This window comes from Callionymus lyra, chromosome 7 (genome assembly GCF_982586985.1).
Source record: "Callionymus lyra chromosome 7, fCalLyr1.hap1.1, whole genome shotgun sequence".
NCBI classification, from domain to species: domain Eukaryota; kingdom Metazoa; phylum Chordata; class Actinopteri; order Syngnathiformes; family Callionymidae; genus Callionymus; species Callionymus lyra.
Genome location: NC_141824.1, coordinates 21502492 through 21520349, shown reverse-complemented (window position 1 = coordinate 21520349; position 17858 = coordinate 21502492). Strand labels below are relative to the sequence as shown.

Sequence of the window (17858 nt, the reverse complement as noted above, 5' to 3'; positions counted from 1 at the left end):
TGGAGGTCTGGTTTAAGCCGTTCCAACCGAATTTGTGCCCATTTGTGTTTTAGCAAACGAGTATGTACGGATGCCGAGTAGGCACTTTTACCCCTGAAGCACATGACAGTATTGTTGACGTTAGAAGCTAAACTTTCTGACAATATCAGTCCTGTTTGGCTTGGTTTGTATTTAGAATCGGAATATCACAATAAAGTCATGAGATAAATTTTAAGCTGAATCCATTCAAACGTATTGGGGATCAATAGTATGAGGGACAACGTTTTCACCTGAGAGTAACTTACTGAAAAACTGTTTTTTGTTGTTCCTGCTACGGGTCACGTGATCGGTGACGTAAGCGGGTGACCCGGATCTACACCGCGCATTTCAGTAGCGGGTTCGTCTGGCATGAACCTCTTTATTTCTGTAAAAGAACATCGACGGATACAACGATTCGTTTTCGTTGGGCCACACAACCGAGCTGTAGACCCACCTGCAGAAGTGGGCGCGGAACGTCGTCACACTCGAGCTGCTATGTGGCTAACGTTAGCATCACATCCACGGAAAATATCGGTGAGTCCCGCCAACATGACGACACAATTGACTCCGTTTTGACGTCAAATATGGGTGTATATCTACGTGGGTTCGACTGTAGTCACAGTTGTTCTGTTTACAAGCCCGACAAATAATCTTTCTTAAGTTAGCCTAAGATTCCAGATACTCTGTGACGTCACCCGAGGTGGACTCTTCCTCTGGGAGACCATTTATGAAACTGTGTTTTCTTCCTCATGCAGACGCGTTTGTAAATAGACTTTACATGCAAACATATTTGATAGAACATGGAATAAAGTCACACACGTGACATGTGTGCACATATATACGTGCAGTCAAGGAGACATGAGAGGAACAAGATCAGGTAAGAAAGCAGCACCGTGTGACATAAAGGCAGGTGTGGACATGAGTGTTTTTAAAAGTGTAGCTTCATGTTGTGTTCTCAGTTCCTTTGGGCACCAACAGGAGCCAACCGACGAGCTGAGCGTCCTGTTGGCTTGTAAGGGGGTTCAGCGATTCTATGATGCTTTGAAAGTGATCGATATTGTTGAGGGGAAGCACTGGTGTGTCATGTATGTCGTAATGGTAACACTAAGGGGAGAGTCAACATGGTTCACATGCAGTAGATACAATTGTAAATGTGTTGGGACCTTTTGTTGAGGATGAAAGAGTCAAACAGAAAATGAAGCCGCTTCAGTGACGCAAAGCTGGACTGCTGGACCTAAAAAAAAAAAAAAAGACCCTGGCGGACCAACACATGTGACTAGATGGTACCTGTTGACTAAATGTTGTTAATGTAATGTAAGTTTTTGAATGTAACAGATCTTTGCCGAAACGTTTTGGGTAGTACCTTAAAGCTCCAGTTTTCACATTGTGGTATCAATAAAGTTTGTTTCTGAGGGGAAAAAAAGTCATGATGACCTTCCATCTTTCTGCGTGCCCACTAGGTCTTTGATCAACTCACAACTGCTTGAAGTTGGTGGTGGCACTGAACTACGATGACTGACGGTCGACGCTCGCTGTCTCTAGAAGACTGTGTGTGTCCAGTTTGTCTGGAGATCTATCTGGAACCTGTGACACTGCCGTGCACACACGCCTTCTGCAAGGTACACAAGCGCTGCCCTTCTGCAACTTACATACACATGCACACACACACTTATATAAAACACATGCATTCTTCTAGGCACACACAGGTGCTTACCTTCTGAGAGGTACACAAATGCACACGCCCTTTTCAAGGTTCTCATAAACACACACACTCTCACTTTCAATGTATGCAAACTGCTGCTACACACATTTGCAAAGAACACACATCAACACACTTTGATGGTACCACAGATGTACACACATGCCTTCTATGCTCTCACACGTCCTCTGCAAGGTAAAAACATGATTGTGTTTGTTTGTGTTCAGAGCTGCTTCCAGGAGTCTGTCGACAAGTCTACTCTGTGTTGTCCGATGTGTCGTAAGCGAGTGTCCACATGGGCTCGACACAACAGTCGCAAAAATACTCTGGTCAACCAGAGTTTGTGGGAACAGATCCAGGCTGAGTTCCCGGAACAATGCCAGCGTCGCCTCAGCGGCCAGGAGGCAGTCTCGCATGAGCTAATCGAAGGTAGCCTTAAAGACAAACGTATACGCACACACACACCCACACCATAAAACGTATAAATAAGAATAGTGTGTGTCAGTTTTCCCCAGAGTGAGTGAGCCTGGAGAAGTGAGACAAGAGTACCAAAAGGAGATAAGAAAGGTGAGTCAACCTCAATGACACACAAGCACACACAAAAAACAGTAATAGAAATACATTTAAAGATAAGGTGCATTGGAGAAAAAACAGCCAGAGATACCTTGCATTCAACACAGAGAGTTTTGAGGTCAAGTATGTTAAAACAAAGTGGAAAGATTTGTGAGTCTAGTCAGGCCGTCTTTTAGTTTAAAGTGCAGGCAAAGTGATTTTCTTCTATGTACTTTTCAGCTAATTTATTTCTTAAATATATACTGAAGTTATCTTTATCATGCACAAAAAAACAACATTTTCTTCATTATAAAGTCGTCATAATGGGATTTCTAATGCAGCTTTGTGTTTTGCTCCACTTTGGTTTCCTCCCTATTAGTAAACATAATTCAGATCAGACATAAGTTAGTATATATTAGACATAAACATTCATTTATCTATGACTATATATCATAAATTAGAATGAAATGAAAACCAGAAAAAAATAAAATTGTTATCTTTAATTTTCAGAGTAAATGTGTGACAATGACCTGGTTCTTCTGCTGCACTTGTGCGGTAGAATTTGCTAGTCGTTATCCTGTAACCAGAACCAAGATGAGCGTCAGATATGGAGTGAGGGGTCATATCAGATGAGGGTCAGGGTTAAGGAAGAGTTTGAAGGTCTCAGAGAAAAGTTCTTGAGACGAGGCCTTCTGCAGAACCAGTAGCAGGTCCGGTGTGTGACTGTGACTTGTGTGCAGCTGAGGGAGGAGCAACGTCAGTTGGATGAGGAGCAGCGCCAGGCCAGCGAGGAGTACATCGCCCAGCTGCTGCAGGAGGAGCAGCAACACATACAGGAAGAGCAGAGGAGGAAAGAGGAGGACGAGCAGGTGGCCCGGGCCATAAGCCAACAACTGGTAAGTGTGCAATTCTGGACCTTGACAGGGTCAGGTCTAAAGGTCTTGTTTCCGGGCAGAACTCTCCAGAGCATCGTCAATCTGACCTAACACCGAAGAAGGTCAGCGGGCTGATGGACAGGTTGGTGTTTTTTGTGTCCATTACGGGAGCTGACGGGACTCAGTTTGCTGATGTTTCTGCAGGTTCTTGTTTCCTATCCCAGCTAGACCTGCCACCCTGACCTCCGACCTTACTTCCATAGGATCCTCCCACAAGGTAGGTGGACTCAAGCAGCTATCAATTATTGCCTTGTTCTCTAACCTGCTTTCCGCTTTCAGGAGAACCATCAGCCTCCAGTAGTGGACCACTACGCCCCAGCAGCTGTCCCACAAGTTACCATTGCACAAAGGCCTCTGCTGGATCGGAATCATGTGGCACGAACTGGAGAAAGGTCCAAGAGAACGATCCGTGAGGTGGAGGGTGTGGATTCCGGACCCAAATCCGAGCCTCCTTCCAAGTGGGTTCCCTCTCTGCCTGAGGCCCTGGCTGAGCAAGAGGCATTACTGCTGAGGCGCCGGGAGCAGGAGGAAGTGGACCGACAGGTGGCCCTGATGCTCCAGGAGGAGCTGGACAAGGAGCAAAAGAAGGATACAGACAGACGGAAGGGCTCCGCTGACGCTTACCTGCTCAGGAAACGAGAGCGGGCCAAGTCCAGGACCTCCACCCCAGGGACCTCAAGCAGAGGCCGACAGACCACCCTGACTTGCCTGTTCCCACAGCTGAACACGTCAGCTTCAGACTGCTCTGAAGACTCCTGAACCGATCCAAGCCTGTGAGCGGACCTCAGAGTTTAAGGAAAGATGTTCTTTGTATTGTGGTTCATCACTGCATCTGTTGGTCCACCAGGTGGCGCTCTCAGAAGCCCAAGTCAGTTCAATTTTTGTAATACGTTGATCCCGGTTTCAGGGAAGGTTATGCTCCAGAGACTTTTATTTTCATGATAACTGAGCTGGTACTGTTTGAGTTTAGATCACAACCGACAAATAAAGCTATTTTCTTCAGTTCATTGTGGACTGACCTGGAATACAAATGATTGCGAGTCAGACAGTTGTTGTTGATTCTTAATCTGTTTGACCACTAACCTGGTTCTTCTGGGCACCATGTCCCAGGACTAGACCCATCAGTGTGTTGAGGATATTGAGGCCACAGAGGACCACCTGCAGAGCGCTGGTACCAGCCATAACACTGAAGAGAACAAGGTTCCACACCACCACGCCGTGGGGCTGCAAACATACACTGGACCACAGGGTGTGGTTGTACAAGTACCCAGGGCTCCTGCAGGGGGCGCACATACTTGTCACCTGGCAACAATAGTATGTGTCGTTATTTGTCTTACCCGTCCAGTCGGGGCTTGAGCGGCACCCCCCATGTGACGCCAGAGCTGCTGTTGAAGGAACACAGGGGACCCTGAACCAGACCAGTGGCGCTCACCAGACCAGAGAGTCCCGCAACAACCACACACGCACACGAGTAGGCAACCTGGCAGAACATCTGCACAAAGTGTTACACAACTACAAGGAGGAATTTGTGCGCTGTGGTACACACCTGGCTCCTGAAGGTCCAGCAGCCTCTGGTCCTGCTAGTGTTGATGAACGACCGAGCTCCCATCAGAACCTACACACACACACACACAAGTAAGTATGCTGGAGGTCAGAAACACACACACACAAAGTTATGGATGCTAGAAGTCGGAGACAATTAGATTAGATCGACTTTATCAATCCTTCTGGAGATGTCCTTTGGGATATTGGATGTCCAGTACACAGCAGACTATAAAAGGTACATCATTTTCATAAAAGCAAGAACAAAGGAGAAATAAAATGAACAAAGTGCTAATATAAAGAGTATAGATCAAAGGGGAAAAAAAGATAAACAGAAAATAACAACCTTTCCTGCCCCCAAACTCAGAGTTATAAAGTCTAATAGCACGAGGAATGAATGAGTCCCTGAGTCTATTAGTGTTGCATCATGGGAGGAGCATTCGTGCTTCTCGGCTCACTGATGAGTGTTCAGAGGATGACTGTCATCATCATTGATGACAGTAGTTTGTGAGGAATTTATATTTGCTCATCTCAAGACCAGGGTCACAGAGCGCTTAGACAATCAAAACAATACTCAATAAATTATATACTTATAAGATCAAGATAATACTGAGAACAACACAGAAGTTCCAGAAAAATCAAGGAAAAGCCTGCACAAATAAAATGTCTTAAGATGTTTCTTGAAGGAGTCAGTAGATCCATCAAACATAGAGGGAGAGGAAGATCGTTTCAAAGCTAAGGAGCAACCGCCTGGAATGATCTCCTCTCAGCAACTGTCACCAGTGAGTCCAGCTTCATGCCAACCACAGAGCCAGCCCTCCTGCTCAACCTGTCCAACCTGTTGACATTCCCACCCCAACACACCACAACATGGAACAGAACACTGGTCACCCCAGACTGATAGAACATACAGAGGAGTTTCCTGCAGATGTTAAATGATCGGGGCCTCCTCAGAAATTACAGTCAACACACGCACACACACACACACAAGATCTGGCGTGCAGAAACACAAAAGTCTCACCAGAACCCCAGACCCCCACAGTCCTGTGGCCCAAGTGGCCTCTCTGGTCACATGACCTTCAACCAGAAAGTGGATGCTGAGTTCAGGAAGTAGAAGCAAAATGTTGGAAATCATGGAGATGATCGCCAGAGGAACCAGAGAGACCCCAACACAGCAGAGACACCGTGACACACACATCTGTAATATAAGAACATAATACATGAGTTTTATCTGAGCTGTTTCTAAGGGGTACCAGTTAAAAAGTAGTATCATCTTCATCATCAACTTCATCATTGTTAATTACATCTTGTTCTTCACCAGCATCCAAATCATCATCACCAGTCTCACCGTCATCTCCGGCTCTAAACCCGGTCCTGGTTCAGGTCCACTCACCTGTTTTTTGACCTGATGCGTGTCTGGAGAGAAAAGTGGACTCACCGTGACGATGTCAATAATCCAAATGTAGCCAGAGACCAGACTCGTGCGCCTACAGAGGGAAGTTAAATGTCAGATGACTGTCAGCGGATCCTTTTTGATGTTTGAGGAACCTCTGAGTCAGTCGGAACTGAGAAGGATGAATCTGTGAACGTCTTCCGCACATGTCTGACCTCTGACCTTCAGGTAATTTTATCATCCTGCTCTCTTGCTGGGATGCTCTAGACTCTAGAGGGACACAAGAGGGTGCTCCTCTACTAGATGGACTCTTGTCTTCACGAGACTAGATTGGGGGTAGATTATTGTTACTTCGACCAGGAGTTAGATTATCTTGAAGTCTATTTCAGGAGTGAAGGGATATGATGGACTGTCAGGCGGATCAGTGCATTGTCCTCAGGCATGACCCTCTTGGTGTTTTTATTTCTATTATTTTCCACACAATTATACAAAACAACATGTCACGTTACATTTGATGTCATTCAAAGAAAGAAAGAAAGAAAGATATATGACACATATTATTTAAAAAAATATATTATGCAAAACAACGACAAATAAACATATGTACGAAAAATAAATAAAATAAAATACGACTCAAAAAGCCAATAAATGTAGGTAGGTAGGTAGGTACAACTTTATTGATCCCTCAGGAGGTCTCCTTCGGGAAATGGTTATTTTTCCAAATTATCCACAGCAAATACAGCAATTATGTACATTATTTATTATTACTATATTATTATTAATTATAATTATGTACATGTAAAATACAATACAAAATAAATAAATAGAGCAATGGTTTTTTTTTCTTAATTTGTGTTGAAGATTAAAAATAATTGTTTTATTTTTATATATATTCTTGTGGATAAATTATTTCTCAAGAATGATGAACAGGTTAACGTAAATAGTTAATTAACCAATCAGGAGCGCCAACAGCGATGACGTCATCAAGTCAAGTTTTTGAAAAGATAAGGTTTGTCTTCATCTTGATAACAAACAATAGATTTTTCTCCAAAGCACTTCCTTCTAATAGATCACTCGAGATTGCTTCAACCCGTTTCCATGTCGTCACGTGACCGAACCTCCAGCCACCTGGGTTTCGCTCGCTCGGGTTTCAGTGTCGGAACCAATGAGCGGCGAGAGGTGTGGCCTCGCACCTGTCCAGGTAACTTCAGTGCGACATCAGACGCGGAAGTTCAAATCCCGAGCGTTAAGGCTCCGTAGCGTCGGTTCCGATCCGCTTTGACATGAAACTGTTCTCGTCCTTCATGTGTCTTCTGGCCCTCTGCCACCCGGGCTGGACCGGTTCCGCCAAGATGTGTTTGTGGGAACCGTTGGCGAACCAAGGCCTGAACCCGGAAAGCGGCGCCGAGTGGTCGATCCGAGCATCGAACGCCACTGACCTGGGTCGTTGCCGGGAACTCTGCTGTTCCACGGACGGATGCGACCTCGCGCTCCTCGGTCTGCCCGCCGACGGGGCCCCTCAGTGCCGGCTCGTGAGCTGCCCGGACCGCGGCTGTACTCTGGAGCCCAGCGAGCAGTTCCAGGTGTACCGCAGACTGAAGGTCGTCCCGTTCTCGAACCCGAGACCCAGAGCCGCCAACACCAGTGAGTGAAACTCGACTTGATGGTTCGTTTGGATCCAGGTCTGTGATTGATGTGCGTGACGTCATCACCTTTGTTCTCTGCTCAAACACTTTTTAAACTAGTCTGACAAACTTCCTGGTAACTTCTCCAGAGTGTGTGTGTGTGTGTTTTTGTTTCTCTGTGTGTGTGTGTGTGTTTGTCTCTGTGTGTGTGTGTTTGTGTTTGTCTCTCTGTGTGTCTTTGTGTTTGTGTTTGTCTCTCTCTCTCTCTGTCCCACTCTTTCTCCCTCACACACTCACACCCTCACAGTCCAGTAGAACCGGTTTGACAGGTGAAGGTTTTGAGTTTAAACATTGTTTTGAGGTGTGTGCGTGCGTGTGTGTATGTGCATGCGTGTGTGTGAGTGTAAAAAGTCAGAAGTGTGTTTTCAAAACTTAGGTGGGCCTCTTATTGTTGACGAATTCTTCCGATCTCCCAGCTCACTGCCAGCTGCCCATGAAGGTGGGTCACTGTCGCGCCGCCTTCCCGAGGTTCTACTACGACGTGACGGGTCAGACGTGTCGCCGCTTCACGTACGGCGGCTGCGGCGGCAACAAGAACAACTTTGCGTCGCAGGAGGAGTGCGAGGAGTCGTGCGGGGGAGTGACCGGTGAGTGAGTGAGGCGGGGACTTCATTACCGTCAACCTTGAGGTGGTAAAAAAATCAAAAGTGTCGTCTCTGCCTCCAGGCCCGGTGGAACCTGAGAAACGTGCTGAAGCGTGTGAGTAGACCCGCCTTTGTTTGTGAGCCCGTCGCCGGTCGGGTAGGCTGTGAAACGGCTCTCTGGGTCATCTGTGAGAAGATTTCAGTGAGAGGAGCATCTATCCACAGCGAAACAACAAGATTATTTCACAGCCTCCAGACCTAGAGAACCACAAGGTCAAGGTTCAGTCTGATGGTTGGTCTCTCTCGCAGCTCTGCCTTCATCCAAGAAAGTTGCGGCGCCTTCGGACCTCTGCTCGGGGGCCGCCGATCCTGGTCCCTGCCGTGCAGCGTTCCCCATGTTCTACTACGACCCGGAAAGCAGCACCTGTCACTCCTTCATCTATGGCGGTTGCCATGGCAACGGGAATCGCCACACAACCATGGAGGAGTGTGTGTCACACTGCAGCGATGAAGGTAAGCGCTAGTCTGTGATCGAATGTGTGCGTGTGACCTCACTTCCTGACCTCATGACCTTTTCTGCGTCCAGGATCGTTTGACAGCCGCGGACGACTTCGCAACCGCTGGACGGCAGGTGAGGTCAAGGATTGGATTGTTGCTGTTGTTTTATTGTTTGACTAGGACGCACTCAGACACACACACACACTCGGACACACACACACACACACACTCAGACACACACACACTCAGACACACACACACACACACTCAGACACACACACACACACACACACACACACGCACCCCGACACACACACTCGGGGACACACAGACACACAGACACATACTCAAGCAGACACACACACTCACACACACTCGCACTTAAACAGACACACACACACTCAAACAGACACACACACTCGCACTCAAACAGACACGCACACTCACACTCAAACAGACACATACACTCACACACACTCGTACTTAAACAGACACACATACTCACACTCAAACAGACACACACACTCACACTCAAACAGACACGCACACTCACACTCAAACAGACACGCACACTCACACTCAAACAGACACACACACTCGCACTTAAACAGACAAGCACACTCACACTCAAACAGACACACAAACTCAAACACACACAAACTCAAAGGAAGACGCACACAGGAACGCAGACGCACACAGGTGTTGGCGTCTGGTCACACGATGGACTGGAGGGAAATGGAGACGTTACAAATGTGTGTGTTTTCGGCCTGAACGAATGCTGCATCTCTGACGTATGTTTTCTCCGCAGCCTTCTTCCTCCTCCTGACTCTGGCAGGTGTGTGTGCTCTGCTGGTGGCGGCGCTCATCGTCATCACGGTCAGACGACGCATGCCACGCCACACCCCCTCCCTCAGGTAACCATGGCAACACACAACCGCAAAGGACTTGAGGATGACCCCTGTTTGAAACGCCTTTTCTCTGCTTTAGTGACAAGGAGGAACTTCTTCAGGACCCAGAAGAGCCGACACAGGACTCTGTCCCAGATCCAACCGCATGAGTCCCTCAGCAGTTACTCCTATACTTTTAAATGAAGAAAACACAAATAATGAAGTTGTTTTTTTTATTTACTTTTATATGCTTTTAAATGCCTAACCTGTGATCCTACTGACTCCTATGAAGATGTTACTCACTCCATGTGATGATTATGACGGTCAACTTGTTGTTTTTTTTAATGCTTTCACATCAGTAGTTTCTTAGCTCCCATGTGTGCCTGTGGAGGACAGATGCACTGTTGGAACGTTCCGGGATTTTCTCTTGTTGATGATTTGTGTTCAATAAAAATCTGAACAAACTTTGTCATGTGACATAATTTTGGAGTATTTTGGAGTACTAAGAAAAACATCAAAGCCTTACATTACTGGACTATTGTAACAGTTTGTTTTCATGTCTTAACAAGAAGGATCTGTCTCGTCTGCTGTTGATTCAGAACTCTGCAGCGAGAATTCTAACCGGCTCTAGTAGAAGAACTCGCATTTCTCCGATCCTTAAAACTCTTAACTGGCTTCCAGTTTCTTTCAGGATCAACTTTAAAATTCTTGTTCTTGCTTTCAGATCTATTCATGGTCAGGCTCCTCCTTACATCACTGATCTGATCCAGCCTTACACCCCAGCTCGGGCTCTGAGGTCTGTGGATCAGAATCTACTGATGGTTCCTCGCACACGGTTCAGGACCAGAGGAGAGAAATCTTTTCAGGCTGTTGCTCCTAAGCTTTGGAACGATCTTCCTCTCTCTTTGCGCTTGATGGAGTCTACTGACTCCTTCAAGAAACATCTTAAGACATTTTTATTTGTTCAGGCTTTTCCTTGATTTTCTGGAACTCCTGTTGTGTTATCAGTTTTATCTTGATCTTTAAATATATACTTTATTGAATATTGTTTTGATTGTTTAAGCGCTTTGTGACCCTGGTCTTGAAAAGCGCTGTACAAATAAAAATTACTTACTTACTTAAATCTAGATCACATTAACGGGTATTTAAATTTGTTCTATTGCTTATTTTGTGTGTTGCCTTATTTCATTATTTTATTCATTTATTTTATACTGACACCACAAAATATGTTGTGTTTACAACACTAGCAAAACAAGTTTCTGATTCTGAAAAATATCAAATGTATTGCGTTGCTGTTCCGCCAGTTGAGGGCAGCAAACACAAATACAGCCTAGAAAACGAAGAAGACGAGAACAGTTCAAAGCCACGAAGAAGACGCGCGCTGACGTCATTCTCACGCGTCTGTGTAGGAAAGACTTCCTGGGAGCGAACAAACATTAAAATGATAATGCGAAGCAGAACTGGGACCAGAATCCGAATAGATTTCTGAGATAGGTCTCTTGTTTTTTGAGTCACACAAGTGAGGCTTGAAGCTCGGGCACGTAAGAGGTACCGGAAAGTGTGACTCCGGTCCAGATACTCACTTGAAATGGACTCGAAGTCCATTCGCGACGGAAATCGAACACGTATGAACGCAGGCTGCTAAAACGGTTAAGGACCGAGCCTCAAAATATAACAATCGTTCGCCAATTTAGGTGAGTCGGTGTGTGGTCAGTTGCTAAGCTAACAAGCTAACGTGAGTCACGAGTGTGCATATGTTTGTGTGTGTATGTGAGGTAAACACGTCGGCTGGAACAAACCTACTTTCTCTCTCTCTCTTATACACGCGCTCCCACTAAATAAAACTTGTAAGAGCTAAATGTTTTCTTTGTCAGGCATCATGGCGGAGCGGCGGCTGGAGTGGAAACGCCACATCTCTGAACAACTGAAGCTGCGAGATCGAGTACAAAGACAGACCTTTGAAGAAATAATCCAGCAATGTGAGTCTGACGGTGGTAAAGCGGGGAAAAGGTGGTTGTTGCGTGACCATGAGGTTTGTATTTCAGACCATCGGCTACTGGAGAAGTCAGACCTTCAGACTGTACTGTCCGAGCGCTACCAGAGCGACAAGTATGATGTCCAGAGACACGAGTCTGGGTCAGTCACCACTCATCAGGGTCAGGTTTTGCCCCTCCTCTGTGTCACCTGGTTCTGACCCAATCTGGTCTTGTTTTAGTGCCGGTGGAGACCAGAGTCGAAGCGAGTCACTGCAGCACGAAATGTCCCAGATGAAGATCAGGCACCAGGAGGAGCTGACGGAGCTGCACAAGAAACGAGGAGAGGTGTGTTGGTCGGTGCTCCGCTGCCACACTTTGACCCCTTCATGATACACATGTGTTGTTTCTGCAGCTGGCTCAGAGCGTGATTGAGCTAAACAATACGATCCAGTTGAAGGACCGAGAGATTCAGAACAATGAAGCGAAGTCTGTACACAAAGACCCTTCCACACACTGACTCGCAACAACTCTGATGAATCCTCTGTCTTCAGGATCAAGGAACTTCAGGAGCAGATTGTGACTTTGGAAATGGACTCTAGAGGGCTGAGGACTAGTCTGCAGGTAACCAGTCTCATGACCCTACAACATAAATGGCACGTCATTCATTTAACCACTGAAATTTTATGAACTAGGGCTGTAAGAAAGTAAAATGTATATATATTCTTTCCATTTAAGCAGCTTTTAAAGCTGATTGGACATATTTTGGTTTTAAGATAAATGATAGTTTGACTTTGTCCAGTCATGTGGTCTGTACATTTTCAGACAACGGAGTAAAGTACAGGCACAATACTACAAACAAATCCTTGATCCTACAGTATCACAATGTATTGTACTGTTGCCCCAGATTTGTGATACTTATCGTGTCATATTGCTAGACTCTTGCCAATACACACTTCTAACCATGACCCTTTTTGACCCCCCTCTCTGGTCTGTGATGAGATGTAAAAGGTCTGATCCGCCTCAGGTCCGCTCGCAGCCCCTCCTGTTTTGTCCAGCTCGCTATAGTTGTGCGATGCTGGTCAAGGAGGTGCATACAGTAACAGGATGTGACATCACACCATCTGAGTCTGAATGCAGAGCCTGCTGACTCATGGTGATGCTTAACATCCCACAATAAAAGATGGAGAGCAGGAGGAGGCAGAGTTGATCCCAAGTTTTCAAACTGAGACCAGAACCTGAACTCGACTCACACAAAGATGCTCTTTTCCCAGTATTCTTAGAAGTGTTTGTGTCCAGGACCTGGAGCGAGCTAACCAGACTCTAAAGGACGAGTACTACGCCCTGCAACTTGCTTTCACTTCTTTGGAGGCGAAGCTACGAAAAACGACAGAAGATAACCAGGAGTTGGTGTCACGCTGGATGGCAGAGAAGGCGCAGGAGGCAAATCGACTCAACGCAGAGAACGAGAAGGACACCAGGTAGGTGAGGGTAAGGAGTGCGACGGCGTCACAGTCCTTCATGACTTGCTCTGCTCTCAGACGCCGACAGGCCAAACTACAGAAGGAGCTCGCTGATGCTGCCAAAGAGCCACTGCCCCTCGACCGGTGAGCCCCTCGTCTTTAACGGCTCTAACGGCACCACTTGTTGCTGAATGTTCGTGTCCACAGAGATGATGACATCGAGGTGCTGTCGGAAGAATCTGCTAAAGGAGGCAGAGACGAGTCGCCGGGCCGTCTGCCTGGCCGCACAGCCAGGTGAGTGTGAGGAGCATACGGACCACTTCTGTGGTCCAAGTTTGAATCCCAGGCGTGATACTGCTTTTATATTTAAAAGGTTAATATATATTTGTTGTTTAGATATTGACTTGTCAAAATTCTTTAAAGAACCTGATGTTTACAACACGGCACTTGTGTGGGGGTGTGTGTGGGTTGTAAAATGATAAAGCTATCTTCTTGTGGAATGTTCCAGAGAGACTCCAGGCCTCATCTAACATGATTGATGGTTCACACACACATTTTTATTATCTGTTCGAACTTGACAGTATTACATTTAGAAATATCTGTAAGCTTATAATTAATAGACTACTTTAGATGTAGTGAAGGCTGTTTTTATTACTTTTGAGAGCCTTAGAAAGCTCAATTTCTTCTATTATCATTAAAGCATGTGCTTCAAAACATGTTGCTATACTTTCATTTTCGCATATTACTCTAAAAAGGAACTGATTACTCATGAGGGTGAGTAGAAATTGTGTGAATTTTGGATGAACACACTCTTATCTGGACCAGAAAATATGATGGAAAATTCCTTTAAACCATGTAATCTCCACTAAACATTTCCAGCCATGATGCTGAACGAACAGTTGTCTCAAAGAGACCTGTTGATTTTCCAGATCGTGTTATGACTGACATCTAACTGCAGCTCTGCTTCCGTTACAGCAAGAGGAGCTCACAAGGGCCCCCTCCTGGCCTGCTGGACTCCATCTCCAACATATTTGGGTACTTGCCTGGTGGTGGTTGTGGCGATGGGGTGCTTTTAAGTTACAACTGACCTAACCACCTGGTTCTTTTTGGTTTACTCATCCCATTCTTTTTAACGTTTTATATATTTTTTAAATATTTTTATTTTATCCTATTTTGTTTTTTTCCCCCTTTTTATACATGTGTTTCAGTATATTTTAGACTGTACATAACTGCATACCTCTGTGTTCTATCTCTTTGTAACATATTCTGGAGCTGCTGAACCGTGAATTTCTCTAAGGAGATGAATAAAGTATCTATCTATCTATCTGATGCTTCGTTGATCACAGGCGCAGATCTGCAAATTCGTTCAGCTCATCTGCCGAGAACCCTGAGGCCCCATCTGGAGGCTGCGCCGAGGTCAGGGTTCCATCGACGGCTCTCCACGTTTTTGTAAGTAAAACCTTTATACCCAGAGAACGACCCACTAGAACCAGACCTTTATCGACGACGTTAAAGTCATATTGACCCCTCAGACTACCCTGGTCCGTGATGAGAAGTAAAAGGTCTGATCCGCCTCAACTCCGCTCGCAGCCCCTCCTTCTCTGTGCAGCTCGCTATAGTTGTGCGATGCTGGTCAAGGAGGTGCATACAGTGACAGGATGTGACATCACACCTTCTGAGTCTGGATGCAGAACCTGCAGACTCATGGTGATGCTTAACATCCAACAATAAAAGATGGAGAGCAGGAGGAGGCGGAGTTGATCCCAAGTTTTCAAACTGAGACCAGAACCTGACTCGACTAGCACAAAAATACACTTTTCTCAGTGTTCTTAGAAGTATGTGTATGTGTGTAGGACGCTCATGACGGAGAAGTGAACGCGGTCCAGTTCAGTCCGGGCTCTCGTTTGATGGCGACAGGAGGGATGGACCGACGTGTGAAGCTGTGGGAGGTCGTCGCTGGTGAGTTCAGATGATGACGTGTGAAGTTGCCCTAGTTCTTGACTCTAGCGTTTCAAAATGTACTGCAACTAAATTAATATTTGCAAATAAATTTTAAATAAATATGTAACACAAACTTATTTTGGGATATAAACCATAAAATAACTTAAATAATGTGATTTGAAAGTGAAAACTGGTATTTTATATACATTTTTTTCAAGTTTTTTTTAACACAATTCTGTTGAAGTGTCATGAAAGAAAATTAAGAAAATGATGATAAAAGATGACTGAGACATGGAACCACAGTACCTTTTTCTCTCCTCAGGTCGTTGTGAAGCCAAAGGAGCCCTGACGGGAAGTAACGCCGGAATTACCAGCATCGAGTTTGACACGGCTGTGAGTGTCGCGTCGTTGTGTGTCTCGTGTTGGCGCGTCTCGTGGTTGTCACATTGTTTTGCTCCAGGGCTCGTATCTTCTCGCCGCTTCAAATGACTTCGCCAGCAGGATCTGGACGGTGGACGACTTCAGACTGAGGGTGAGTTTGCTGCGCTCAACCCCGATGTCACTTCCTGTAAACTCTCGACTCTCGTGACCTCAGCACACTTTGACGGGCCACAGCGGGAAGGTTCTGTCCGCCCGGTTCCTGCTAGACAACGCTCGTATTGTGTCGGGGAGCTATGACCGGACCCTCAAACTCTGGGACCTTCGGAGCAAAGTGTGTACGTGTTCTCCAGTCGTCAAACCCCTAAACCCGCCAAATGTGACACTCTCTGCTGCCCCCTGCAGGCATGAAGACGGTGTTTGCTGGTTCCAGTTGCAACGATATCGTCTGTACAGAGCAGTGTGTAATGAGTGGTCACTTCGACAAGAAGGTCCGGTTCTGGGACATCAGGTGATGTCACTTCCTCCTTGTATCGCTTCCTGTCAAGTCCCAGGTCCATGACACATGGACTGTTTCAGGTCTGAGAGCATTGTCCAGGAGTTGGAACTAGATGGTCGTGTGACGTCTCTGGACCTAAACCACGACCGCACCGAGCTGCTCACCTGCTCTCGGGATGACCTGGTGAAGGTGGTGGACCTGCGAACAAACGCCATCAGACAGACCTTCAGGTTGGTGGACGCCCCTTTTTGTCATCTTTCTCTCAGGCGGGGCTCGTCTCACCCTGTTTCTGTGCCACAGGGCCCAAGGCTTCAAGTGTGGAGCCGACTGGACCAGGGTCACGTTCAGGTACCCCCACTGGCCACAAGCTTCTCCTGGTTTTAATGATTTTAATTGGATCATTTCTAGATTAATTTTTTTTTTTTTTTACCTACAAACTTTGTTATATGTGGTTTGAGATTCTAATTCCAATAACTAAATGGCAATAATAAAAAATAAATTGTCAAAAATATTCGATTTTTAATTCCAATCCTTACATTTTCACTATATGTTACATATTAAATTTAAAAGGCTACAAATTAAAAAATGTTAAAATTATAACTTTATTTTGAGCCATTTTAAATTAGAATATTTAATTGTGTGTGAAGAAAAATAATTCAATTTGAAATCTCTTAAATATAAAGAATGCAACTTTCAATAAAGAAGTTAGTAAATTCTTCATCAAAATCAAATACAGTTTCAACATTTGAAATGTTAAATTCAACATCCTGATGACTCCTGACCCCCCTCATCTGTCCACAGTCCGGATGGCAGTTACGTGGCAGGAGGTTCTGCAGACGGAACGCTTTTCATCTGGAACGTTCTAACGGGAAATGTCGAGCGGACCCTGGACCGGAACCACAGGTGCAGTTCATCACTTATCAGTGATCATGTCTGTTGAAAAAATGTCGTCCGTTACAATATTTGTCTGCCTTGTGTTTCAGTTCTGCCATCAACTCTGTGTCGTGGTCACCGTCCGGAACGTTCGTGGTCAGTGTGGAGAAGAGCAGCCGGGCCATCCTGTGGTCTGACCTCTGACCCTGTGTGTGTGTGTGTGCATGAGTGTGTGAAATAAAGAGGAAAAATAACTATTTTTGTGATTGTTTTTTTTCTATTCCGTCGAGTCGTATCACAAACTGTCTGTCAGTCCGGGCGAGCCAGTGTCTGTGGTCAAACTGCTGAAGCAGATAAACGTGTAATCCCATCAGTTCACCCATGCATTAATTTCCAGAATGGATCACTCTTCCGTGTCATCATAGTGACTAATGTATAACTGACACTTCCGTGTTGACATCCATTTGATGTGGGTGGTTGTTTGTTTGGAGTCTGTTTCGTCACGGAGAAGAGTTGCCGGTTTGGGGAAGTGTTTTGGAAATTCCTGCTTCTCGGTAAGTGAGTCATGTTGGATCCGAGCAGGAATAATGTGTTGAAACAGACGTAAGATATTTCCTGGTGTTGAACCAGCAGGACAAGAGGATGATGCAGATTAGCTGCAGGTGTAATGACTGTCCTGCTGACGAAGCTTTGTGTATAAAAGCTGCTGTACTAAGAACCTTCATGTCTTCATCACTTCATCAGGTATGTTTGTTTTCTCTTCTTGCACAGATGAGTTAGTCACTTGTTGACTTGCATTACTTCATTATCCTCATCAACTATCAATCAAACCTGGTTAATGTCTAACCTTATTAATCTCCAAACTACCAACAAACACTGGAATGTTGCAACAGAACACATACTTTGCAGTTACACCATTCTGACACTGGGGGGCCAGA

At 45.6% G+C, this 17858-nt stretch overlaps 4 protein-coding genes across 6 annotated transcripts; 3 read left to right on the top strand and 1 right to left on the bottom strand.

Moving 5' to 3' along the window:
• Window positions 1-351: 351 nt before the first annotated feature.
• On the top strand, window positions 352-4238 carry rnf168 (ring finger protein 168). 3 transcript variants are annotated; one of them, XM_087795500.1, is made up of 8 exons: window positions 352-552; window positions 1479-1637; window positions 1945-2146; window positions 2223-2284; window positions 3010-3165; window positions 3225-3286; window positions 3349-3421; window positions 3484-4238. In XM_087795500.1, the coding sequence occupies exons 2-8, from the start codon at window positions 1530-1532 to the stop codon at window positions 3961-3963; spliced, it is 1143 nt and encodes a 380-aa protein (XP_087651626.1). In that variant the 5' UTR covers window positions 352-552; window positions 1479-1529; the 3' UTR covers window positions 3964-4238. The 3 variants fall into 3 exon arrangements, with proteins under 3 accessions (XP_087651626.1, XP_087651628.1, XP_087651627.1); XM_087795502.1 differs by lacking the exon at window positions 352-552 and adding an exon at window positions 577-1030; XM_087795501.1 differs by lacking the exon at window positions 352-552 and adding an exon at window positions 1058-1301.
• Window positions 4209-5944, bottom strand: LOC148075619 (transmembrane 4 L6 family member 4). Its single transcript, XM_087794923.1, has 5 exons — window positions 5768-5944; window positions 4751-4819; window positions 4542-4696; window positions 4288-4480; window positions 4209-4223 (listed from the first exon to the last, which is right to left on the bottom strand). The coding sequence occupies exons 1-5, from the start codon at window positions 5942-5944 to the stop codon at window positions 4209-4211; spliced, it is 609 nt and encodes a 202-aa protein (XP_087651049.1).
• A 1397-nt stretch (window positions 5945-7341) lies between these two features.
• spint2 (serine peptidase inhibitor, Kunitz type, 2) lies at window positions 7342-10258 on the top strand. The gene is made up of 7 exons (XM_087796244.1): window positions 7342-7783; window positions 8241-8411; window positions 8491-8523; window positions 8718-8921; window positions 8995-9039; window positions 9715-9820; window positions 9894-10258. The coding sequence occupies exons 1-7, from the start codon at window positions 7423-7425 to the stop codon at window positions 9961-9963; spliced, it is 990 nt and encodes a 329-aa protein (XP_087652370.1). The 5' UTR covers window positions 7342-7422; the 3' UTR covers window positions 9964-10258.
• Window positions 10259-11169: 911 nt separating this feature from the next.
• On the top strand, window positions 11170-17175 carry atg16l1 (autophagy related 16 like 1). Its single transcript, XM_087794987.1, has 20 exons — window positions 11170-11487; window positions 11668-11772; window positions 11839-11929; window positions 12009-12114; window positions 12182-12255; window positions 12321-12390; window positions 13066-13247; window positions 13308-13373; window positions 13437-13523; window positions 14205-14264; window positions 14576-14678; window positions 15083-15188; window positions 15493-15563; window positions 15631-15702; window positions 15766-15886; window positions 15954-16059; window positions 16128-16277; window positions 16348-16395; window positions 16849-16950; window positions 17031-17175. The coding sequence occupies exons 2-20, from the start codon at window positions 11673-11675 to the stop codon at window positions 17122-17124; spliced, it is 1809 nt and encodes a 602-aa protein (XP_087651113.1). The 5' UTR covers window positions 11170-11487; window positions 11668-11672; the 3' UTR covers window positions 17125-17175.
• The last annotated feature ends 683 nt before the right edge of the window (window positions 17176-17858 follow it).